The sequence below is a fragment of the Salmo trutta genome, chromosome 1 (genome assembly GCF_901001165.1).
Source record: "Salmo trutta chromosome 1, fSalTru1.1, whole genome shotgun sequence".
Classification (NCBI taxonomy): Eukaryota; Metazoa; Chordata; class Actinopteri; order Salmoniformes; family Salmonidae; genus Salmo; species Salmo trutta.
The window spans coordinates 79,653,217-79,679,443 of record NC_042957.1 but is presented as its reverse complement, the minus strand read 5'-3'; the positions used below and the strand labels follow the sequence as shown (position 1 = coordinate 79,679,443).

Sequence of the window (26,227 nt, the reverse complement as noted above, 5' to 3'; positions counted from 1 at the left end):
ACCAGTACCCTGTACTACAGAAGAGATGAGTCTGTAGATTCCATCCTTGTGCAACAGACTGCAGTTTGACCAGGTGAAGTTTGCCCCCCCCCCCCCCCCCCTCGGCTCCTTCGGCTCACACCCAACCTCTATTGTCCGTTGTCCCCACGTCCACATCCCAACGGTGTTCCACTGAGTGATATGCATCTGAGCCCAAGACGCAGCTGATGGGAAGAAACCTAGTTCTGTTGTCAGGACTCTGAGGTTCCACAATGTTTTCAGGAATTTTCCACACTTGTCAAGTCCTCAGACACGACACAATCTGAGTGGGCAGTGTTGAGGTCCAGAACCACAGGAGCAGAGGAGAAATAGACACATTCTGAAGTAGAACCTTTGATTCTGATACAGTAGTTCCCTTATTTCATTGAAATTGTAAACCTACATATTGCACAGTATATTGCACACATTGATACTCACTATAGGTCACAATAGCCTTCATCTTCTCCCACACTCTGAAGTGCAGGTTGCCCAGGGGTTTGGCCACGTCGACCAGCCATCCCGAGACCCGGTCTTGTTCAGGTACAGCAATGTGTCGGTCTCTGGAAGAACATTCAGGAGTCAGGGCTGCTTTGGGGCTGGGTTCAGAACAACAGAGGAGAGAGGGAAATAAGGGGGAAGAGAGATACAGAGAGAGATGGTTCACTTACCTTGTTTTCGCTGTGGCTTTACATTTCTGCAGGTCAAATGAGAGAATCAAAATCAATCAATACCTACCAGTCAATCAATCAAACCCACAGATCATGTGAACTTGGAGAGAGCAGTCTGGAGTCTTCACTTGAAGGAACAAGATGTCAACTCATCCCAGCTCCTGCTCTAGGGTTTGACCATCGGGTTCTAGGTCACCTCCCTGACCAAGGCCCTTCTCCCTCAATAGCTCAGTTTGGCCGGGCAGCCAGCTCTAGGAAGAGTCTTGGTGGTTCCAAACTTCTTCCATTTAAGAATGGAGGCCACTGTGTTCTTGGGGACCTTCAATGCTGCAGACATTTTTTGGTACCCTTCCCCTGATCTGTACCTCGACACAATCCTCTCTTGGAGCTTTATGTCCAATTCCTTCTACCTCATTGCTTAGTTTTTGCTCTGACATGCGCTGTCAACTGTGGGACCTTATATAGACAGGTGTGTGCCTTTCCAAATCATGTCAGATTAATTGAATTTACCACAGGTGGACTCGAATCAAGTTGTAGAAACATCTCAAGGATGATCAATGGAAACAGGATGCACCTGAGCTCAATTTCGAGTCTCATAGCAAAGGGTCTGAATACTTATGTAAATAAGGTATTTCTGTTTTTTTATTTTTAATACATTTGCTAAAATTTCTAAAAACATGTTTTCGCTTTGTCGTTATGGGGTATTGTGTGTAGATTGATGAGGAAAATGTTTTATTTAATACATTTTAGAATACTGCTGTAACATAACAACATTTGGAAAAGGTCAAGTGGTCTGAATACTTTCCGAATGCACTGTGTGTTGTTTGTCAGACCACCAAAAACACGACTGCTACCCCATTGAGGAATCTACTCAAGAGTACAAGTAGCCATGACAAACATATATTTTCACGATTTCACTATAATCTAAATCAATTAATCATAGCACGTTTTGGGACGCATTCAGTCGTTTTTACCTCATAATGAAATATAAAGTTGTGAAAACGACCCAACATGTTTCTGATTTCTGTTTGGCTTGGATGCATATTTTATCTGGTTGAAATACTATCAGCTTTTATGACGCTGACAAAGATAGATACCATCTGTAGAAGTGCTAACTGCGCATTCAGATTCTCTCAAGATGCTGAGATTAATAAATAATATCTCCACTCCTGTTTCCAAAGACATTTTTTGCCGACATTTGGTGTATAATTTTACTGAAAAAAAATCTTAATTCAGCAGAAGTTCATGACTTTTTATTTAGCCTATAGATATAAATTTCACAATAATTATATATTTATGGATTTTTTTGTTTGTTTTTTGTTTATTCAACCCGCCCTTCATCACATTTTCAGGAGGAACTGGCGACTGTCCTAACCATGGGGACTGCGGGTTACGAGTCAACCGAAGCACAATTTAATCAAGCGCTTCAGACCTGAGTGTCCATAGCAGTGTTGCCAACTCATTTTCAGGGGAATTTGCTAGAGGCAGGTCGATTTGTTGCTAAATGACGTTGTGATGTCATTGCGTGATGTAAAACTGCGTCATTACGTAGAATACACAATAAAGTTACTCAAATTGACTGGCAATCTCGGCGAAAAATATGATTTGATATTTGTTAGTTTAGATTTGTTTGTTTATTATCATATATTTTTATTTGTAAAAATAATATAAACACAACAGATTTTATATGATCGCGTTTTTATTTTTAAACACAACACATTGAATTATTGAACAATTACATTTTATTTATTTTCTTTTTAACTAGTAAACCTACACATTCTGAACAATTATACTTTTAAGCAGTGTATCGGTAGTTAGTTAACATGCTACCTAACTGATCAACAATTATAGGTACAGGCTAATAACAAGGTATATATGCTATCTTATTGAACAAGCAACTTAACTCAAATAATGATATATGCCCTAGGCATCTCTCTCCAGGTTGTTGTGCTGCTTGGCTGGCTAGCTGCTTAATGGTTTCCTCCAGATATTGCCACTGTTCTCGCTCACACTGCAGTGCACACTGCCACCATCAGCTGTGTGTCTCCGCCAGTTCCAGAAAGTCCACTACTTGCATACGTACTGTAAATATGATGAATCATAGATTGGCAAGGAAATCCTCTTCATCTTCACTGTCCAACTGCATTGTCACAGAGCTGGAACCAGCAGTAGAGGATGGAGTAGCCTTAAAGCTGTATGCTGCTGTGGTGCCAAACTGCTGCAGAACTTCACTTGGTAGTTTATGCTGGTAACAGGTATCACCAGCCAGCTTCAGTCCATACTCAATGCTCAAGACTGCTCGCTCTAAGACTGCTCACTCTAAGACTGCTCAAGACTGCTCAATCATCACATGATTTGGAGGTTTGATTGATTGATATTGATTTATTAATTTTATTACCTCTTTTGACCTATGGCAGAAGTATAAAACCAGGATTGCGTTCTTATGACTTGATCAATAAATGTGTTTTTCTTGGTCAATCTTCTGTTTTTACCTCTCCTGTGTTCCGTGGCTTTTAATATGGAAAATTCACAGGACATTTTGCCCGGGACTTTTATTTTGACACAATTCAAGGCGGAGGTTGGCGTGGCTAGCTCCACAATGCTCATTGATTGGCTCTAAATATCCTGATCCTCTCCTCATGTTCTGGTCAGCTGAGGATTCGCTCGTCATGTGACTGAAGTCTGACATGACACGATAGTCGAATGAAAAGTGTTGTCATTGTGAAATTCTTGTGAGCAAGTCGGGATGATGGGGTTGACGAAAACAAGCGCTTGCAGCGTTGTGTTGCTACTTGTCGTGGCAATTGATACAGGTAAGTAGTTAGCTATGTGAAGTGATTGTGTCCGATATATCGGTGTTTCAATAACTGTTAAATTCCAGTTTGAATACTAACTGCGCCGATATCCAAACATGCTCGAAATCACGACGGTGACTCCAGAGTTTAGTCCGCTAAGTACGGAGACTCAGGCTCCAGCAATCAAATTGATCAAATCCATTCATTTGCTTTACTTGGTCGTGTTTCATGGCAGCGATAAATGTGAAAGCAAAAGTTGGCTCGCTATAATGTTCAGAAACCCCCCACTGCGCTCTTCCACGACATCTGCTGCACCAATCAGGGCTGGGGATTTTGCCATTAGACTGCATTTAAAGACCAAACGCAGAGTTTTTAAAAACGCTATTTCAATGTCTCCAAATCTCCAGGGTTCTCGAATCCCCTAAAATCCAAAGAGTCCTGGGGCTATGTTGACGTTCGGGAGGGGGCTCATATGTTCTGGTGGCTTTACTATGCAGACAGCCCGTCAGCCAGCTACTCCCAGCTGCCTCTCGTGATGTGGCTGCAGGTGAGTAACCCTACACTACACTAATCTACACTACTGTCTTACCTCTCTAGAGGTGAAGTGGGTAACCTTACACTACACTAGTCTACACTACTGTCTTACCTATCTAGAGGTGAAGTGGGTAACCTTACACTACACGACTCTTACCTAGCTACAAGAGGGTAACCTTACACTACACCACTCTCTTACCTAGCTACAAGAGGGTAACCTTACACTACACCACTCTCACCTAGCTACAAGAGGGTGACCTTACACTACACCACTCTTACCTAGCTACAAGAGGGTAACCTTACACGACTCTTACCTAGCTACAAGAGGGTAACCTTACACTACACCTCTCTTACCTAGCTACAAGAGGGTAACCTTACACTACACCTCTCTTACCTAGCTACAAGAGGGTAACCTTACACTACACCACTCTCTTACCTAGCTACAAGAGGGTAACCTTACACTACACCACTCTCTTACCTAGCTACAAGAGGGTAACCTTACACTACACCACTCTCACCTAGCTACAAGAGGGTAACCTTACACTACACTAGTCTACACTACTCTCTTACCTAGCTACAAGAGGGTAACCTTACACTACAGGTGGTTGGTAGCACCTTAATTGGGGAGGGCAGGCTCATGATAATGACTGGAGCGGAACTGGTGGAATGATATCATTCAATTCACTCCTTTCTGGCCATTATTATGAGCCGTCCTCCCGTCAGCAGCCTCCTGTGCCTTACACTATACGACTGTCTTACCTGTCTAGGATGGATGGTAGATAATGTGTCTCTTACAGGGGGAGGGAGGGAGAGATGAGAGATAATGTCTCTTACAGGGGGAGCGAGGGAGAGATGAGAGATAATGTTTCTCTTACAGGGAGAGGGAGGGAGGGATGGTAGAGGATGTGTCTCTTACAGGGGGAGCGAGGGAGAGATGAGAGATAATGTTTCTCTTACAGGGAGAGGGAGGGAGGGATGGTAGAGGATGTGTCTCTTACAGGGGGAGGGAGGGAGGGATGGTAGAGGATGTGTCTCTTACAGGGGGAGGGAGGGAGGGATGGTAGAGGATGTGTCTCTTACAGGGAGAGGGAGGGAGGGATGGTAGAGGATGTGTCTCTTACAGGGGGAGGGAGGGAGGGATGGTAGAGGATGTCTCTTACAGGGATAGGGAGGGAGGGATGGTAGAGGATGTGTCTCTTACAGGGGGAGGGAGGGAGGGAGGGATGGTAGAGGATGTGTCTCTTACAGGGGGAGGGAGGGAGGGATGGTAGAGGATGTGTCTCTTACAGGGGTAGGGAGGGAGGGATGGTAGAGGATGTGTCTCTTACAGGGGGAGGGAGGGAGGGATGGTAGAGGATGTGTCTCTTACAGGGGGAGGGAGGGAGGGTTTGTAGAGGATGTGTCTCTTACAGGGGGAGGGAGGGAGGGTTTGTAGAGGATGTGTCTCTTACAGGGGGAGGGAGGGAGGGTTTGTAGAGGATGTGTCTCTTACAGGGGGAGGGAGGGAGGGTTTGTAGAGGATGTGTCTCTTACAGGGGGAGGGAGGGAGGGTTTGTAGAGGATGTGTCTCTTACAGGGGGAGGGAGGGATGGTAGAGGATGTGTCTCTTACAGGGAGAGGGAGGGATGGTAGAGGATGTGTCTCTTACAGGGATAGGGGAGGGAGGGATGGTAGAGGATGTCTCTTACAGGGGGAGGGAGGGAGGGTTTGTAGAGGATGTGTCTCTTACAGGGGGAGGGAGGGATGGTAGAGGATGTGTCTCTTACAGGGAGAGGGAGGGATGGTAGAGGATGTGTCTCTTACAGGGATAGGGAGGGAGGGATGGTAGAGGATGTCTCTTACAGGGGGAGGGAGGGAGGGATGGTGGAGGATGTGTCTCTTACAGGGGGAGGGAGGGAGGGATGGTGGAGGATGTGTCTCTTACAGGGAGAGGGAGGGAGGGAAGAGGGATGTAGAGGATGTGTCTCTTACAGGGGAGGAGGGAGGGAGGGATGGTAGAGGATGTGTCTCTTACAGGGATAGGGAGGGAGGGAGGGATGGTAGAGGATGTGTCTCTTACAGGGAGAGGGAGGGAGGGAGGGAGGGATGGTAGAGGATGTGTCTCTTACAGGGAGAGGGAGGGATGGTAGAGGATGTGTCTCTTACAGGGGGAGGGAGGGAGGGAGGGATGGTAGAGGATGTGTCTCTTACAGGGAGAGGGAGGGAGGGAGGGATGGTAGAGGATGTGTCTCTTACAGGAGAGGGAGGGAGGGATGGTAGAGGATGTGTCTCTTACAGGGGGAGGAGGAGGGATGGGATGGTAGAGGATGTGTCTCTTACAGGGGGAGGGAGGGAGGGATGGTAGAGGATGTGTCTCTTACAGGGGGAGGGAGGGAGGGATGTAGAGGATGTGTCTCTTACAGGGGAGGGAGGGAGGGTTTGTAGAGGATGTGTCTCTTACAGGGGGAGGGAGGGATGGTAGAGGATGTGTCTCTTACAGGGGGAGGGAGGGATGGTAGAGGATGTGTCTCTTACAGGGGGAGGGAGGGATGGTAGAGGATGTGTCTCTTACAGGGAGAGGGAGGGAGGGAGGGATGGTAGAGGATGTGTCTCTTACAGGGATAGGGAGGGAGGGAGGGTGGAGGATGTGTCTCTTACAGGGAGGGAGAGGGAGGGAGGGAAGGAGGGATGGTAGAGGATGTGTCTCTTACAGGGGGAGGGAGGGAGGGAGGGAGGGATGGTAGAGGATGTGTCTCTTACAGGGATAGGGAGGGAGGGAGGGATGGTAGAGGATGTGTCTCTTACAGGGAGAGGGAGGGAGGGATGGTAGAGGATGTGTCTCTTACAGGGAGAGGGAGGGAGGGAGGGAGGGAGGGAGGGATGGTAGAGGATGTGTCTCTTACAGGGAGAGGGAGGGAGGGAGGGATGGTAGAGGATGTGTCTCTTACAGGGGGAGGGAGGGAGGGATGGTAGAGGATGTATCTCTTACAGGGGGAGGGAGGGATGGTAGAGGATGTGTCTCTTACAGGGAGGGAGGGAGGGAGGGAGGGAGGGAGGGATGGTAGAGGATGTCTCTTACAGGGGGAGGGAGGGAGGGAGGGATGGTAGAGGATGTGTCTCTTACAGGGGGAGGGAGGGAGGGTTTGTAGAGGATGTGTCTCTTACAGGGGGAGGGAGGGATGGTAGAGGATGTGTCTCTTACAGGGGGAGGGAGGGATGGTAGAGGATGTGTCTCTTACAGGGGGAGGGGAGGGATGGTAGAGGATGTGTCTCTTACAGGGAGAGGGAGGGAGGGAGGGATGGTAGAGGATGTGTCTCTTACAGGGATAGGGAGGGAGGGAGGGTGGAGGATGTGTCTCTTACAGGGAGGGAGAGGGAGGGAGGGAAGGAGGGATGGTAGAGGATGTGTCTCTTACAGGGGGAGGGAGGGAGGGATGGTAGAGGATGTGTCTCTTACAGGGATAGGGAGGGAGGGAGGGATGGTAGAGGATGTGTCTCTTACAGGGAGAGGGAGGGAGGGAGGGATGGTAGAGGATGTGTCTCTTACAGGGAGAGGGAGGGAGGGAGGGAGGGAGGGATGGTAGAGGATGTGTCTCTTACAGGGAGAGGGAGGGAGGGAGGGATGGTAGAGGATGTGTCTCTTACAGGGAGGGAGGGAGGGAGGGAGGGATGGTAGAGGATGTCTCTTACAGGGAGAGGGAGGGAGGGATGGTAGATGATGATTCTCTTACAGTGGGAGGGATGGATGGTGGAGGATGTGTCTCTTACAGGGGGAGGGAGGGATGGTAGAGGATGTGTCTCTTACAGGGGGAGGGAGGGAGGGATGGTAGAGGATGTGTCTCTTACAGGGGAGGGAGGGAGGGATGGTAGAGGATGTGTCTCTTACAGGGGGAGGGATAGGGAGGGTTGGTAGAGGATGTGTCTCTTACAGGGGGAGGGAGGGAGGGTTTGTAGAGGATGTGTCTCTTACAGGGGGAGGGAGGGAGGGTTTGTAGAGGATGTTGTCTCTTACAGGGGGAGGGAGGGATGGTAGAGGATGTGTCTCTTACAGGGGGAGGGAGGGATGGTAGAGGATGTGTCTCTTACAGGGGGAGGGAGGGATGGTAGAGGATGTGTCTCTTACAGGGAGAGGGAGGGAGGGAGGGAGGGATGGTAGAGGATGTGTCTCTTACAGGGAGAGGGAGGGAGGGAGGGAGGGATGGTAGAGGATGTGTCTCTTACAGGGAGAGGGAGGGAGGGAGGGAGGGAGGGATGGTAGAGGATGTGTCTCTTACAGGGGGAGGGAGGGAGGGAGGGATGGTAGAGGATGTGTCTCTTACAGGGAGAGGGAGGGAGGGATGGTAGAGGATGTGTCTCTTACAGGGGGAGGGAGGGAGGGATGGTAGAGGATGTATCTCTTACAGGGGGAGGGAGGGAGGGATGGTAGAGGATGTGTCTCTTACAGGGGGAGGGAGGGAGGGATGGTAGAGGATGTCTCTTACAGGGAGAGGGAGGGAGGGATGGTAGATGATGATTCTCTTACAGTGGGAGGGATGGATGGTGGAGGATGTGTCTCTTACAGGGGGAGGGAGGGATGGTAGAGGATGTGTCTCTTATAGTGGTTCATGTCTCCATTCCAGGGAGGCCCGGGAGGATCAGGCTGTGGCTTTGGGAACTTTGAAGAGATCGGACCCCTGGACAGAGACCTTGAGCCTAGGAAAAACTCCTGGGTAAACCTCACACACATACTCACACACACGGCTCATCAATGGAAACTGGATGTCAGTGTTTAAGGTGTGTGTGTGTGTGTTTCCCCTGCAGGTTCAGTACTCCAGTGTATTGTTCGTTGATAACCCGGTAGGAACAGGCTTCAGCTACACGGACTCAGACGAGGCCTTCGCTACTGACGTGGCTACGGTCGCCTCCGACATGCTGGTGCTGCTCAAACAGTTCTTCAACAAGGAGGAAGAATTCCAGGTGGGTTCAGCTTCACACTGGTTGGATCACCAGGGGTGAGTTCAGAACAGTGTTGAACGTTTAATTCAGTGGAAACGGTACTGTAAGAACCAGTTGAAGAATGGTGTGATTATGGAGGCACAGAGGGAGGTTGTGTATGGCAGGGGTTAAAGTTCTCGTCACTGCGACGGATTTGAGTAAAAACAAAATCATATATTTTTTAGGGGGGGATTATTATTTGGGGAGAAGAAAACAAACTCCAGGTCACACTGGAGCATCTAAAACAACATAAAGAGAGAATGATGATGGACCTATATGTTTTCAAATAACTGTCCTGCAAATTGATTTTGACTACAAATCGGTCATAAAATAATCTGTGCGGTCCTCTGAATTTCGAAATCCCGACGTGACCCTGGAGCTGAGATCGACTTGAAGAGCAACTGCCCCTAAAAAACGACTTGTCATTTAGAAAACAGCCTGTGGCATCGATATGAGTCAAACATTTATTCTACTGTCACAATGTACTACCAAGTGTACAGTCGTGGCCAAAAGTTTTGAGAATGACACAAATATTAATTTCCACAAAGTTTGCTGCTTCAGTGTCTTTAGATATTTTAGTCAGATGTTACTATGGAATACTGAAGCATAATTACAAGCATTTCATAAGTGTCAAAGCCTTTTATTGACAATTATATGAAGTTGGTGCAAAGAGTCAATATTTGCTGTGTTTACCCTTCTTTTTCAAGACCTCTGCAATCCGCCCTGGCATGCTGTCAATTAACTTCTGGGCCACATCCTGACTGATGGCAGCCCATTCTTGCATAATCAATGCTTGGAGTTTGTCAGAATTTGTGGTTTTTTTGTTTGTCCACCCACCTCTTGAGGATTGACCACAAGTTCTCAATGGGATTAAGGTCTGGGGAGTTTCCTGGCCATGGACCCAAAATATCGATGTTTTGTTCCCCGAGCCACTTAGTTATCACTTTTGCCTTATGGCAAAGTGCTCCATCATGCTGGAAAAGGCATTGTTCATCACCAAACTGTTCCTGGATGGTTGGGAGAAGTTGCTCTCGGAGGATGTGTTGGTACCATTCTTTATTCATGGCTGTGTTCTTAGGCAAAATTGTGAGTGAGCCCACTCCCTTGGCTGAGAAGCAACCCCACACATGAATGGTCTCAGGATGCTTTACTGTTGGCATGACACAGGACTGATGGTAGCGCTCACCTTGTCTTCGTCGGACAAGCTTTTTCCGGATGCCCTAAACAATCGGAAAGGGGATTCATCAGAGAAAATGACTTTACCCCAGTCCTCAGCAGTCCAATCCCTGTACCTTTTTCAGAATATTAGTCTGTCCCTGATGTTTTTCCTGGAGAGAAGTGGCTTCTTTGCTGCCCTTCTTGACACCAGGCCATCCTCCAAAAGTCTTCGCCTCACTGTGTGTGCAGATGCACTCACACCTGCCTGCTGCCATTCCTGAGCAAGCTCTGTACTGGTGGTGCCCCGATCCCGTAGCTGAATCAACTTTAGGAGACGGTCCTGGCGCTTGCTGGACTTTCTTGGGCACCCTGAAGCCTTCTTCACAACAATTGAACCTCTCTCCTTGAAGTTCTTGATGATCCGATAAATGGTTGATTAAGGTGCAATCTTACCGGCAGCAACATCCTTGCCTGTGAAGCCCTTTTTGTGCAAAGCAATGATGACGGCACGTGTTTCCTTGCAGGTAACCATGGTTGACAGAGGAAGAACAATGATTCCAAGCACCACCCTCCTTTTGAAGCTTCCAGTCTGTTATTCAAACTCAATCAGCATGACAGAGTGATCTCCAGCCTTGTCCTCGTTAACACTCACACCTGTGTTAACGAGAGAATCACTGACATGTCAGCTGGTCCTTTTGTGGCAGGGCTGAAATGCAGTGGAAATGTTTTTTGGGGATTCAGTTCATTTGCATGGCAAAGAGGGACTTTGCAATTCATCTGATCACTCTTCATAACATTCTGGAGTATATGCAAATTGCCATCATACAAACTGAGGCAGCAGACTTTGAAAATTAATATTTGTGTCATTCTCAACTTTTGCCACGACTGTATATAGGATAATTTGTCGAAGCCGGTCTCGTCCAAAATAGTTTTGAGACTTGTGGTTGTGACTGCATCACAACGTAAACTAATGTTGGATTTGTTTCAATCATGCCCACAGCTGGCAGCACACAAGTAATCATTAATTCAGAGTGCAGCTGCATGCAACTCAATAGAAATGAAGGTGGTAAATTTGGGTTTACTTTGGATATCGCTATGGGGCTGGTTGGGCACTCGGTAAATTACACAATGTACATGGGACAATATGTTAACATTTCCAATATCTCCAAATTTCAATTACTTAAACCTCAAACCAACTATAAATTATAGAAATTAATATAAATATTGAAAGCATTTAACGAGAACTAAAAGACGTGAAAATATTGTCTCATTTGCATTGGGGAATTTGACGGTCCCTAACCAGCCCCAGAGATGAGCTATCCAAAGTCAAACCAATTTTGCCACGGTCACACACCAGCCGGTTGAAGCTAATTGGCAAAATAATTTGGTTAACTCTTCCCACCTGCGAACACACACGACAACCAGGTCAAACCACACCCTGTAACCAACTCGTGTTTGAATTCAGTCATGGCTGTTAGCATTATTTAATGAACCAACTCTAAAACGAGACCAAATCAGGAAGTGCAGTCTCCCTTTAAGTTTCAGTCCTGGGATTTTTTTTGCTTTAACTCCTGTGTATGGTGTGTGTGCCGCACAAGTTTTGCGATTTCAAATGTTCACACCCATATTGATCAGACCACACCAAACAGGAGAAAACATACCTCAAAGGCTCTGTTTCTGGGGAAACTTTTAATTCAGTACAAACAGTCACGCAAATGTTGAACTGAACTGAACGCACCCCAGGAGTCTCCTTTAGGGAGGGAGGGAAGGATGTAATTTCAAATTATTGGAACAGGGCCATATTGGCTCAAACTACACAATGCATTTACTTTTTTTTTTAAACGTATTGTTCTTTGTCTTCTCTAGAGCGTGCCCTTCTACATATTCTCAGAGTCCTATGGAGGGAAGATGGCTGCCGCGATCTCACTGGAACTCACTAAGGTAGGCACAAATTACGTCCCCAATGGCATCCTATTCCCTATATAGTGTATACGGGCTCTGGTCGAAAGTAGTGCACTGTATAGGGAGTAGGGGAGCCATTTGGGATCAGAACCTACTGTCCTGTCTCTGCTGTGGGGAAACCTTTTCCAGTTCTAGCACTTGGTATGTAAGTGAATAGGAACCATGCATGGAAAAACTGGTAGCTCAATTGTACCTGACTAGGTAATGGAACAGGGCTTTCAAACTGAAGACTGAGATGCACTGTCATGTGTTGAGCCATGCATGACATAGAGAGGAACTAATGACTGGTGCTAAGTTGGGGCCTACTTCCTCAAACCTCTACCCACACTGGTCAGCACTGTACCATGGCTTCCTGTCTCTCTGTCTCTCTCAATTCAATATACTTTAATGACATGGGAGGTGTTGTGCCTCTTGCCTATGAATATTCAAGATGATAATTTACTGATTAATGACTGGAATAAATCATTGATCTGATTTTATTAATTAGGTTATCCTATCCAAATGAATCTGAGGGGCACCATTTTAAGGGTTGGATTGGAGACCTTTGAATAAACTTTATCGGTAGTTATCATTAGCCGTTATACCATTAATCCTATATCAACAATAGTCTTAATAAACAGTCAATTACTAAATTATCATTCTGAAGTCGTCAAGCTCTGAAACGTCAAGAACTCAATCGCTCGCAAATGAACTCAATGCCACAAATAATTCAATTTGAAGGTTTTATTTACTAAATGAGGTAGTTAATGGAATACCATAAGCGGGGTATAACGGAATACAACTCAGTCATTGAGGTGAGAATCTCCCCATGTCAATATAAATAAATTCCGTACTCAACATATACAATAGTACATAAACCAGACTTGCAATCAATCAGCTGATGCTGCCGCACTCCGGTTTCCCTTCTGAACTGGCTACGCTTCATTTCTCAGTTCAGGAAATCAAAGTCTATTAGAGTTGTCTTAGTTATTTCTCTGATCCCCCGGCATGTATTGTGAACTCAGTCTATTGGTCTTGAATGAGCAACAGTGAGTTCCACAGGGTCCTCTGGGATGATTTGCTTCTCTCTGAGCAGGAAAAATTCTCGTCGATCGGTGTTTGGTTTCCAAGGAGATGGGCTCATTCTTTCAAAGGGCGTGGCCTTGCCTCGAAGAAACTTGATCTGATGTCTGTTAGGAGGAAATGTCAGGTTTAGGACCTGCTAAGTGTCCGCAACATATTTTTCTTGTACAAAAGTTTCACAATCTCTGACAGGAAATGCGTAGCCTGTTGGTACCCAGCACTCGTTGTGTAAATGTGAAAAAGGCCTATTATGCTGCTTTTCTGACATTGGAGGATCAGACGAGAAATATCACATTGCTATATCAAGTTATATCAACATGTCCTGAGTCTGTCAGTTTTAAGAATTTGTTCTTAACTGACTTGCCTAGTTAAATAAAGGATAAAATGAAATAATAGTGTTTAAGAAAACGTGTTTACTTTGTCATTTTGCGCTATTGGCGCCATTTTCTCTGTCACAAAAAAATGGGACGAAAAAGTCCCTGACTCTTTCTCTTGGTACACATCTCTCGGCTCTCAAGCCTGGCTGGTGGTTTCCCCAGTAACCCATGCAGATCACAAGGTGTACTGCTGACTGTCTTCTGACCACCTCAGGCCATTCAGTCGTAAAGGTAGAGCAGCTTATTTGTCTTGTGATAGCTTGGGGAACTGTAAATCTTGTCCTGGAATGTAGCGCTCTGTTCTCCATCAACCCCAACTGAGGGTGACTTCACTTCATAGGCTCTCGTCACCACAAAAGTAAAACCTTTCCATTGTTAAAGTAAACGTGTAACAACGATCGCCATAGCAGCACCCACCTGTAGCACGCGCTCCAGCAGGTATATCTCTCTGGTCACCCCTAAAGCCAACTCCTCCTTTGGTCGTCTCTCCTTCCAGTTCTCAGCTGCCAATGACTGGAACGAACTACAAAAATCTCTAAAACTGGAAACACTTATCTCCCTCACTAGCTTTAAGCACCAGCTGTCAGAGCAGCTCCCAGATCTCTGCACCTGTACATAGCCCATCTTTAATTGAGCCCAAACTACTACCTTTTCCCCTACTGTATTTATTTATTTTATTTATTTTGCTCCTTTGCACCATATTATTTATATTTTAACTTTTAACTTTCTTCAAACTACAAATCTACCATTCCAGTGTTTTTCTTGCCATACTTTATTTACTTTGCCACCATGGCATTTTTTTGCCTTTACCTCCATTATCTCACATCATTTGCTCACATTGTATATAGTCTTATTTTTTTCTACTGCATCATTGATTGTATGTTTGTTTTACTCCATGTGTAACTCTGTTTTTGTATGTTGTCGAACTGCTTTGCTTTATCTTGTCCAGGTCGCAATTGTAAATGAGAACTTGTTCTCAACTTGCCTACCTGGTTAAATAAAGGTGAAATAAATAAATAAATAAATAAATAAATAAATAAATAAAAGTAAGACCGGAATATACTGGGCTGTTAGTGATAAAGCAATAATAATTATGTTTATGGTGGTAATAATATTAACAGCAATTACAATAAGGATAATTTTCTGGTACTAGTTGTAAAATGACTGTTAGTAATGGCATGTTAATGACTAGTAATTGTGTGTCACTCTCACTCACGAATTGTCTGCTATTCTAACACATCTGTCTCTCTCTAGGCCGTAGAAAAAGGAACCCTGAAATGTAACTTTGCTGGAGTGGCTCTGGGAGACTCTTGGATCTCTCCACTGGGTCAGTATTTACCTCAGAGCATCCGAACACCCACTTAGAGCATCCGAACACCCACTTAGAGCATCCGAACACCCACTTAGAGCATCCGAACACCCACTTAGAGCATCCGAACACCCACTTAGAGCATCCGAACACCCACTTAGAGCATCCGAGCACCCACTTAGAGCATCCGAGCACCCACTTAGAGCATCCGAGCACCCACTTAGAGCATCCGAGCACCCACTTAGAGCATCCGAGCACCCACTTAGAGCATCCGAGCACCCACTTAGAGCATCCGAGCACCCACTTAGAGCATCCGAGCACCCACTTAGAGCATCCGAGCACCCACTTAGAGCATCCGAGCACCCACTTAGAGCATCCGAACACCCACTTAGAGCATCCGAACACCCACTTAGAAGAATGTCCAAACACCCACTTAGAAGAATGTCCAAACACCCACTTAGAAGAACGTCAGAACATGGCTTTTCCCTTGTGAATATCAGATAATGACTGATAGAACGTTCAGCAGACTGCTGTTTAAAAGTCAGACCACTCTTTACAACACTTTATTGGACAGAAAGTCTACTCTAACCCTGAAACGCCTGAGATTTACCACTAGTTTACAGTTCAGGCTCACTAACCACACGTGAACACTCTGCGTACCAAATGGCACACTATTCCCTATATAGTGTACTACTTACGTCGAGAGCCCTGGTCAACCGTAGTGGCCTAACGGGAGTAAGGTGTAATTTGGTACTCAGCTGTTGTTCCCTGTGTGGTCATGTGATTGACTGACTGAGGAAACAGTTAATCTACCGCTGCAGTTTTCTCCTCCTCTTCATGCATGAGGGGGTTGTTGAACTGTTCAGGTCAAAGTCACCAGGGGTGTGTTCATAAGTGCACACATTAGCAAACTATTTTGCAACGTGAACAAGCATTTGTTATTGGAGAAGTTGAGGTAGATCCCCTCTGTTTCAGCCTGGTTGCTTCTGCGTTGTTCCACCCCTGGCTAGCTAACCAGTGTGTCCCTACTGACTGTACAATCCTGGGTAGGTTTCAGTATGGCACCACTGTATTGGACAAGTCCAGGTAGTCCCTCCCCTTTTCCAGTTGTTTTTGTCCCATTTGGTGCCTAATGAACATCAAAGCAAACTTTCTTCTCTTTATCTGCAGACTCTGTTATGACCTGGGGTCCTTATCTGTACACCACGGTGAGTCTCGCACACAAACAGCCTAGTTTTTTTATTTTCCAGGCACATTTGCTTTATTTTTGCTGGGGTTTTGCATTCTATGCAGTTCTTTCTGCAGACTGGGTGGTTTAAAGTCTGGAGAATACATGTTTTGGTACCTAGGTATTGTAGTTTTTCTCTTCTTTGACTGTCTCCCCATTGCCTTCCACTCCTGGCTAGATGACTATGGCCTGGAGGAGGTGAACAGTGCATGTTGGGTAGTGTAGTTGTTAAACATTGCCTTCCACTCCTGGCTAGATGACTATGGCCTGGAGGAGGTGAACAGTGCATGTTGGGTAGTGTAGTTGTTAAACATTGCCTTTCACTCTCCAGTCCCTGGCCGGGTTCGAGAGCGACAAAATGGTAATGTATCATGGGTAAATTGTGACCGACTGATCAACAAATAATGACTAGTTATATGATGCAAGGTGATCTGCAGTCACCTGCAATGTCAAACAAGCCTCTTTGCTAGAAGACTATGGCCCGGGGGGGAGGTGAACAGTAAACAATGATGCATGTTGGGTAGTGTAGTTCTCAGCCTGTCCCAGTGCAGTGCCTGGGCGCGTTTGAGTGGTAATATTTAAAGCAACCGACTGTAGATGAAAGGAGGTGCATCTGCCACAGCTGAAAGTTGGACAGGAATGTGGTTTTCCAAGCGCAAGGCTCAGATCAACATGGCAATGTTTCTACGAGTTTTTGTCTTTTATACTGTTAAAATAAACACCCTCACAAACTGAAGTTGTGTGTGTGTGTAGACCAATCAATTAGTGAGAGACCCTCAAATGTTACCTTCATTTGTATATCCACTGAATATATGAATCGCGGCGAAGTTGGTTCCTGTTTGCGTGGGTCAAACATAAACACTAATGATTGGTGGACAATATGCAGGCGATGGCTGCAGGATGAAGTTGAAGAGCAACTGCAGAAACTTGCAGTCAACTTCCTTTGATCACATTTTTTTTTTGTAGACTTCATGTAGGTGTAAGTCGGACCATTTTTATCCCCATAATGCAACACACACGTTGAAAGGCACGGACTTGACAAAAGTGATCCGCTTGAAGGTGGATGACTAAGGCCTAGAGGAGGTGAACAGTGATGCATGTTGGGTAGTGTAGTTGTTTCACATTGTCCTCCAGTCCCTGCTAGATGACTACGGCCTGCGGGAGGTGAACATTGCATGTTGGGTAGTGTAGTTGTTTCACATTGTCCTCCATTCTCCAGTCCCTGCTAGATGACTACGGCCTGCGGGAGGTGAGCAGTGATGCATGTTGGGTAGTGTAGTTGTTTCACATTGTCCTCCAGTCCCTGCTAGATGACTACGGCCTGCGGGAGGTGAACAGTGCATGTTGGGTAGTGTAGTTGTTTCACATTGTCCTCCATTCTCCAGTCCCTGCTAGATGACTACGGCCTGCGGGAGGTGAGCAGTGATGCATGTTGGGTAGTGTAGTTGTTTCACATTGTCCTCCATTCTCCAGTCCCTGCTAGATGACTACGGCCTGCGGGAGGTGAGCAGTGCAGCGGAGGCGGTGAAGCAGGCGGTGGATCAGGGGCAGTACCTGAAGGCCACAGAGCTCTGGTCTGTCACTGAGAGTGTTGTGGAACAGGTCAGTGGTGTGGGTGTGAATCACAGAGTGTTGTGGAACAGGTGTGTGTGTTGATGTGTGTTGATGTGAATCTTTGAGAGTGTTGTGGAACAGATCAGTGGTGTGTGTGTGTGTGTGAATGCCAAGGTCATCAGAGCATCCTTTCAGCTCCTGTCTGATTTCAGAACACAAACGGAGTCAACTTCTACAACATTCTCACCCAGGAACCTGATGAGAAGATGTCCTCCGTGGCTGGAGAAGGATACATCTGTGAGATGCATTTTCAGCTCCGTCTTAAACGAGAGAATTAAAAAAAAAAAAAGGCTTATTTTAACATCCTGGTACATATATGCAGAAACATACATAAAATGTGATGTCATACAATATTTAAGACAGGTAAAAAGTTTTGATACAAATTATACTGTCTGTGAAAAGATGGTCCTTACTAGCCTGAAAAATACATTCGTAAGATTACACCATCACTTCCTGTTTTAAGTTGGTTTACTTTCCGTGGTCCCTCCCACAGCCCTGCTGATGCGGCACCACATTAGCCCCCTCCACCGCCAATCACTGAGCCAGCTGATGAACGGGCCTATCAGGAAGAAGCTGGGAATCATCCCTCAGAATGTCACCTGGGGAGGTAAGACACTGCTACTGGGTCAAAAATGGATTCATTTAAAAAGTGCTTCTTTGTTTAAAAGCTGCAATATGTAACTTTTTTGGCAACCTGACCAAATTCACATAGACGTATGTTATAAATCTGTCATTCTACTTGAAAGGAAGTCTAATTAGCAGTAGATGTATTCTATGTGTGCTATTTCTATGCTTCACATTCTTAAGTTTCATTTTTGCTTCTTGTACTTTCGGTTTTGTACAGCTCAAAATACAATATTTTTTGTTATGATAAAGCTATTTCTCCACGCTTTAGATGGTACAATGATTCTCTGCACAATGACTGTTTTGTCATAAACTGAAATTAGGCGACCTATATATGAAATAATGTGTAACCAGGAAATGGTTGCATATTGCGCCTTTTAGAAATAAATGTGCCCTCCACTCTCATCCCTTTCTCTCCTCTCTGATCTCCTCTCTGATCTCCTCTCTGATCTCCTCTCTGATCTCCTCTCTGATCTCCTCTCTGATCTATCTCTCTGATCTCCTCTCTGATCTATCTCTCTTTAATCTCCTGCTCCACTTCCCAATCTCTCCCCCTTCTCTCTCACCCCCTTCCCCCCCCTTCTCCCCTCTAGGTCAGGCTGAGGCAGTGTTCAGCAGCATGTCAGGTGACTTCATGAAGCCAGTGGTGGACGTGGTGGATCAGCTGTTGGATGCTGGGGTCAACGTCACCGTCTACAACGGACAGCTTGACCTCATAGTGGACACCATGGGTCAGTGATTCCTCTAGCTAGAGTTGTTTACAGGCGGGGGCACAGAATCAGCATCCAACACTTACATTTTTGTAGTGAAATCCATTGAAGCATAAACTGTGTAGAACGGGGAGGTATAGTCAGGGCTGGGTAGGTTACTTTCTGAATGTAATCAGTTACTAGCAGCTTGACAGGGTGATGTGGTGGTGGATCTGGACAGGGATGCTGTTGTTTCTATGTGGATGTTTTGTATTGTTTCAAAAAAACAAAAATGCTCCTTGTCCAAAATTGTAATCAGTAACGTAACTTTTGGATTACCCAAACTCAGTAATGTAATCGGATTACTTTCAGTTACTTTTAGATTACTTCCCCATAAGAGGCATTAGAAGACAAAATTAATATTACCAGTTGAATAACACCTGATCTGTTTACACCTGATCTGTTTACACCTGATCTGTTTACACCAGAACTGTTTACACCAGATCTATATACATCAGATCTATATACACCAGATCTGTTTACACCAGAACTGTTTACACCTGATTGATATCCAGATAGAATAGGTCCCTCATTACCTCAGGAGGTGGTCAGAAAGATCCGATCACAATGTGTCTTAATCGTTTACACCTGTCTAAAAATGTCCGCACAATTCGAATGTGGACAAGATCAGAACAAAAGACGGATGTTAGAACCAGCTGTAAACGAGGCTATGGAGAACTGATTGTCATTGCTCTTATGGCATGCTTTGACAACTTTAGGAAAGTGATATTTGAATGTGAAAAATATCGACTTTTAATTACGTTTTTGTTGGTGACCCTTTGTTATATAGATTATAACTTGCAGCTGTTTAAGTCTATCAAAAGTGTGTGAGTTTGAGCATGTCCGTTAGGCCTAAGGACATATTATTTTTCATCAGCAGGAATCAGATTGTGGTCTTCTTAATTAAAGTGGTATTGACAGGATGGACTGGAGCACATTATCACCACGGAGGAGGAGGAGTTTAGAACGGAGGAACTCAGACTGTTATTCCATAGGCTGGGATCCACACTATGCATCTGTTGCAAGATCACATTGTTTTTGAGACCAGTGGACAGCCAGTAAAAACAATGATTGATAGGCAGCGTAAACGTCTTCAATTCAACCATTATTGGGATAAAGTACACATACATTTGAACAGCCGTCCACAACAACCACAATCCGTAAGGTGCAAGTAGCTAAATGAGAGAGCAGCAGTGTGATTCACATCAATGCGCTATGTTGATATCAATAATAAGTGATATCCGTATCACCGTAGACTACAACCACTGCTGTCAGCCTTACCTCCAAGCGTTTATCCAAGTTGGATAATCTTTGGATGCCGACAGCAGTCGTACCATTGGAAGACATAGCTTGGACTGTAGCCTACAAAAACCTATTCCTGCTCTCTTCCCGCGATCCATCAAACACATTTGGTGTGTCATCATAGTGGTCTCTGATTTGTGGTCAGACTCGCTCAGGTGGAACAAACTTCAGCTTGTGCCTATTTTCAATGCTGAAATGAATGTCATTGAGGAAACAGAAAGGTGTCAAAGATTCTTACGCAAACATTTCTGAATTTAAAAGTAATCCTAGAAGTGATCTAGTTTTTCAAGAGTATCTGATGACAATATTTTCGCTGGTAACGGATTAGTTTTTTTTTTTTTTTGTAATCCGTTACTCCCCAACTCTGGCTATAGTGCAGTCCACCATTATCAATATTACCATTAATACATTGACTATTGGTCCCTGATAGATTTTCATACATGAGGATTGTTGATTGGATACAGATGATCAATTATTGATTTTGTCCAATCACAGGTCAGGAGCAATGGGTGAAGCAGCTGAAGTGGGTGGGGCTCCAGAGCTTCAGCCAAATGAAATGGACTGCCCTTGATGACCCCGCCTTCCCAGGTGTGACCGGCGCCTTCTACAAGACCTACAAGAACTTCTCCTTCTACTGGATCCTCAAGGCTGGTCACATGGTGAGGAAACAGAAACATGTGTCCTAATCTCTTTTCTTATCAACATATATTTATTAGCTTTTCAAACGGGTCAATCATCAGAGTTGGTACAGTAACATTGATCTCTCCTTTCTCCCAAAGTGTGACCTTGTTTACTTCCCTTCATGGATTTGAAACAAAATGACTGGTATATGGAAACATCCTCTATAGCCCATGCCTACATAAATCCATTGTTTTTACATTTGAGGAGAGTAGTGAATGAGTGAGAGGGAGAGATTATTGTGACGTAACTCTCTAGTGTTGGAGTAGGAAGGTGATGCAGAAGATTGAAGCCCAGTTTGCAGTCATTACGGCGTTTCATTGGGAACATCTCAATTGCGTTCTCTCTCCTTCTCAAAGCCCGTTGGAGGAGAAGATAAGAGGGGAGGGGCCTCTGGCTTTCTCATCCAATGGGTTTTGAGAAGGAGACCAGGAGAGCGTATGCAATTGAGATCCTCCCGTAGTATCCTTTTTGTCTTGCACTCCCATGATTCATTGCTCTCTCTCTGTTATCAGATCCCCTCGGACCAGGGACCCATGGCACTGCAGATGCTGAAGATGATCACACAGCAGGACTGACACACTCGCACTTAATAACACACACACACGCGCATACCTTACCGCACACGCTAGAGCTGGATGATATGGAGACAAAAAAATCCATATTGTGATATTTCCTTTTTTTTATTTGTTGCAATATTGTTAAATCAGTTATTTTGGGGGGAGGTATGCTAAAGGTGGGCGACGTGGACAAAAAGTCCTATCGTGATGAATGTAACTATGTGTTTAATGATTAGTTACTTTACATCAGCGAAGAAGAGCGTCTGCTAAATGACACATTTTTAAATGTAAAGTAGCAGCAGGGCTCTAGACGTGTTTCCAGGGCCAGGTAAAACAACTGAGACGGTAGCCTATGATTCTAAAAGTAAGATATTTCATCCAACATATCCAGGGAAGGCATGGTTGATGTGCAACCTGTCAAAAGGATCCACAATGATCACATTTATTTTGGCCTCTTCAGAGAATCGGCTGACATCTTTGTGCATATTGTCCTCTAGGTCATATGATTCACCCCTGAGGAAGGGGGACCTCAAAACACTGAGCTAGATTACTAACTGTAGACATGATATTGTTGCTAGGTAACCATGTAGGCTAATTGATTAATCGATCAGTAAATGTAGGCTAATGTCCTACAGAAACTTCCCAGCTCCAGGCCTAGGCTACTTGATATAGGTCTATTCACTGCAAAAGGCGCGCTCCACGAGAAGGGTCTAATTACAGCTCGCAATTCTGGGCGTTACTGCATGTGGTCATTCCTTCATCTGCAGGAACCCCTCTTTATAGTTCTATTGGTCCATGATTAAGTTAGGACAGTGATACACAGGCGGGAGGCGGGGTGAGCGGTAATGAACCATAACGTTGGATGCCAACCGCCGATAAACCCCACCTTCGCCCTCGCTTGTCGGACACTGCTTTCTCGCAGTTATGTTTAACGACGTCGAGGGCAGGCGGGAGCGAAGGACACTGTGCTAGCTAGGACACCGGTAGGCAGCAGTAACACTGGTTGGTAGCTAGCTAGGACACCGGTAGGCAGCAGTAACACTGGTTGGTTGGTAGCTAGCTAGGACACCGGTAGGCAGCAGTAACACTGGTTGGTTGGTAGCTAGCTAGGACACCGGTAGGCAGCAGTAACACTGGTTGGTTGCTAGCTAGGACACCGGTAGGCAGCAGTAACACTGGTTGGTAGCTAGCTAGGACACCGGTAGGCAGCAGTAACACTGGTTGGTAGCTAGCTAGGACACCGGTAGGCAGCAGTAACACTGGTTGGTTGGTAGCTAGCTAGGACACCGGTAGGCAGCAGTAACACTGGTTGGTTGGTAGCTAGCTAGGACACCAGTAGGCAGCAGTAACACTGGTTGGTAGCTAGCTAGGACACCGGTAGGCAGCAGTAACACTGGTTGGTAGCTAGCTAGGACACCGGTAGGCAGCAGTAACACTGGTTGGTTGGTAGCTAGGACACCGGTAGGCAGCAGTAACACTGGTTGGTAGCTAGCTAGGACACCGGTAGGCAGCAGTAACACTGGTTGGTAGCTAGCTAGGACACCGGTAGGCAGCAGTAACACTGGTTGGTAGCTAGCTAGGACACCGGTAGGCAGCAGTAACACTGGTTGGTAGCTAGCTAGGACACCGGTAGGCAGCAGTAACACTGGTTGGTTGGTAGCTAGCTAGGACACCGGTAGGCAGCAGTAACACTGGTTGGTTGGTAGCTAGCTAGGACACCGGTAGGCAGCAGTAACACTGGTTGGTTGGTAGCTAGCTAGGACACCGGTAGGCAGCAGTAACACTGGTTGGTAGCTAGCTAGGACACCGGTAGGCAGCAGTAACACTGGTTGGTTGCTAGCTAGGACACCGGTAGGCAGCAGTAACACTGGTTGCTAGCTAGGACACCGGTAGGCAGCAGTAACACTGGTTGGTTGGTAGCTAGGACACTGGTAGGCAGCAGTAACACTGGTTGGTTGGTAGCTAGGACACCGGTAGGCAGCAGTAACACTGGTTGGTAGCTAGCTAGGACACCGGTAGGCAGCAGTAACACTGGTTGGTTGGTAGCTAGGACACCGGTAGGCAGCAGTAACACTGGTTGGTAGCTAGCTAGGACACCGGTAGGCAGCAGTAACACTGGTTGGTAGCTAGGACACCGGTAGGCAGCAGTAACACTGGTTGGTTGGTAGCTAGGACACCGGTAGGCAGCAGTAACACTGGTTGGTTGGTAGCTAGGACACCGGTAGGCAGCAGTAACACTGGTTGGTAGCTAGGACACCGGTAGGCAGCAGTAACACTGGTTGGTTGCTAGCTAGGACACCGGTAGAGTTTCGTTCGTCGATTTAATTTCCCTTTTGACCAACATTTTAATCTCGTAGAATATCAAGTGGCCCACAAGCATGAAGATCAAGGCTAACCTACTTCATGAAGTGATTTGTTTGACAATCAGATGAAAACCAGTCATGATGTGTTCATGCCACATTAAAAGGTAATACATTTTGATAGTTAATTAAATGACATGTCTTTACACAGAGGTCCCGTGAAGAAAAACATAAGTGCCTCCTTATGGAAATCAAATGCCAGTCCAACTGATTCATCCTGGCGCCAGCCCGGAGGGACAGGCAGAGACTTTCATAGCAGGAAACAACATAATGCATAGGCTATTACTGTTGACCAGATAATGGTTCTAGAACAATCCACAGGAACGTTGTGTCGCAAAATCACCCCAAATAATGGTACTAGAACAATCCACAGGAACGTTGTGTAGCAAAATAATCCAAAATGTATGCAAAATGATTTGGTACGAGGAAGGCGGTGTCGGTAATTTTGGATTTATCGTCCCAGCTCTAGTACGTACGCACACACACACACACACACACACTCTGATGCCAGCTGGAATGGCTCTGTCAGATTTAAGGCAATCAGGAAGAATCACCAAATATAACCGACTGCTCAGTCCAGCATCCATACTGTACCATTATCCACCACCATCTGCTTCTATACTGGTGCACTATATAGGGAATAGGGTGCCACTTCAGATTGTGCATTATATCAGAGTTCAGCTCCCCTTGTCTCTTGCAGCAGTAGCTCTGGTCCAGGGTGTTATTTTCCGGCTTCTCTCTTCACTATTGGAAGACGACGGTGAGAGAGCAGCCGAAAGACACCCTGCACCAGAGCTACAGGGGATACGGACCGGTATTCAACATCTGTTGATTTAACTGATTGATTGATTTTCTTTGTACATTTGAGTGAGAACAATAATAAAAAATAAAGCTTTTTTTCTAAATAGTGTGCCTGTTTGAATGCTTTGGTGGAGATTTGTTGACTAAAATATGAAACTAAGTCTTAATTCTTTCATACATTTCTAAAATGTCCTCATGTTGTTTTGTCAGACATTCAGTAACCAACATGGAACGCTGTTGTGCAAATGTTTTGACTCAAATAAAATTCAATGTTTTTTTTTTTTTAAGTATCTTTATTGATGCTTCAATTCATTTAGCATGTGGTGAATATTCTTTTTACAAGGGAATCCCAAAATTAATGTACCTAGTTTTCTAGATGAAAGGATACGTAGCGTGTAGTTTTCTAGATGAAAGGATACGTAGCGTGTAGTTAACGTGTGCATGCTTTTTTTCCTTAGAAAAAAACAAAAGGGGGTATGTCACTTCCTGCCTCATCCTCTGTGGAAATCCGTAATGGAGGGGCGCAGCCTCCTTCGTTCTCCGATTAACGTATTGACACACTCCTCGACCACTTATCGGTTTCTGGCTCACGGAGGAGTCGCTGAGAGGAAGGTCTTTTGCCCAATTAGGGAGTATCTGTATGTATTGGGGGGAAGTCTCTATGTACTGCTTGAAGTATCCTTCCCTTGCTCTGCACCCAGAAGACAATGGACTGCGTTCTGGCTTACTCTCACCTGTCCAGTCCTGCTTGTGTACTGAATCAGGTTATCACTGACTGGACAGGAGACAGGAAGTGTTGTGGAGTAGCAAATCCCACCCTATTCCGTATATAGTGCACTACATTGGCCAGAGCCCTATGGGTCCATGTAGTGCACTATATAGGGAATAGGGTTCCATTTGGGACAGCCAGTACGTTGCTACCCTTTTACTGTCTTATGATTGGTCCGTCCTCTCCTCAGTATAACTGAGACGACTCCTCCCCCATTGGGACTCAGGAACACGGAACCCCTCCCGGGACACGGGTTCCACCACCAGTTCTAGAAGACCTGGAGGTTCTGGAACCGTCAGCTCGGTCACCCGGAACAAGGGGCAGTAGGCTCGGCCAATCAGGGCCAGCTTGCCAGATGGGATCCGGGGGTCTGGACCCCTCAGCCGGCGCCAGTACACCAGGAAGTGGCGTACGAGTTGGGCAGGGTAGCGCCAGCGCAGGGTGGCGTTGAGATGAAGTTTATTGGCGCCCCTCAGCCACACCACGTCATAGATACACACACTCTGGACTGGGAGGGGAGGAACGGAGAGGGACTCAGCATCCAGGATCTGAAGAGGGGAGAGATGAGGGAGACAAAGGAAAGATAAAGACAGACGTCGTCTAAGAAACACAGATAAACAAATCAGTCACTTTTATAAATGATTGAAATGTACAAACAGTTACAACATTACTTATACTGAACAAAAATATAAATTCAACAGTTAAA

General features: G+C 45.7%; 2 protein-coding genes and 1 long non-coding RNA gene across 4 annotated transcripts in view; 1 reads left to right on the top strand and 2 right to left on the bottom strand.

Annotated features, from left to right (window-relative positions):
* Nucleotides 1-3,342: 3,342 nt before the first annotated feature.
* LOC115159203 (retinoid-inducible serine carboxypeptidase) lies at nt 3,343-24,858 on the top strand. Of its 2 annotated transcripts, none has more exons than XM_029709927.1 (14): nt 3,343-3,499; nt 3,889-4,028; nt 8,614-8,703; nt 8,795-8,950; nt 11,993-12,067; nt 14,782-14,854; nt 16,007-16,044; nt 17,538-17,666; nt 17,831-17,915; nt 18,172-18,285; nt 18,896-19,033; nt 20,849-21,012; nt 21,547-22,861; nt 22,954-24,858. In XM_029709927.1, exons 1-13 carry the CDS (start codon nt 3,433-3,435, stop codon nt 21,607-21,609), a joined length of 1,332 nt encoding a protein of 443 aa, XP_029565787.1. In that variant the 5' UTR covers nt 3,343-3,432; the 3' UTR covers nt 21,610-22,861; nt 22,954-24,858. The 2 variants fall into 2 exon arrangements, with proteins under 2 accessions (XP_029565787.1, XP_029564967.1); XM_029709107.1 differs by having other exon boundaries at nt 21,547-22,907.
* LOC115180243 (uncharacterized) lies at nt 12,797-15,916 on the bottom strand. The gene is made up of 2 exons (XR_003873091.1): nt 15,535-15,916; nt 12,797-13,257 (listed from the first exon to the last, which is right to left on the bottom strand). It is a non-coding gene; the product is annotated as an uncharacterized LOC115180243 (long non-coding RNA).
* A 166-nt stretch (nt 24,859-25,024) lies between the features above and the next one.
* LOC115200125 (cytosolic endo-beta-N-acetylglucosaminidase) overlaps nt 25,025-26,227 on the bottom strand; it is a 150,606-nt gene continuing 149,403 nt past the window's right edge. Inside the window, exon 9 of the mRNA XM_029762930.1 lies at nt 25,025-26,069. Within this exon, the coding sequence (XP_029618790.1) occupies nt 25,686-26,069 (384 nt within the window). The 3' untranslated portion in view covers nt 25,025-25,685. The remainder of the gene's footprint in view (nt 26,070-26,227) is intronic.

Bases quoted from the DNA above. Each gene is read 5' to 3' on its own strand.
- LOC115159203 (XM_029709927.1), top strand. From the start codon at position 3,433: ATGATGGGGTTGACGAAAACAAGCGCTTGCAGCGTTGTGTTGCTACTT. The intron at 12,068-14,781 runs GTAGGCACAAAT...GTCTCTCTCTAG, and splicing joins TCTCACTGGAACTCACTAAG to GCCGTAGAAAAAGGAACCCT. The intron at 19,034-20,848 runs GTCAGTGATTCC...GTCCAATCACAG, and splicing joins CCTCATAGTGGACACCATGG to GTCAGGAGCAATGGGTGAAG.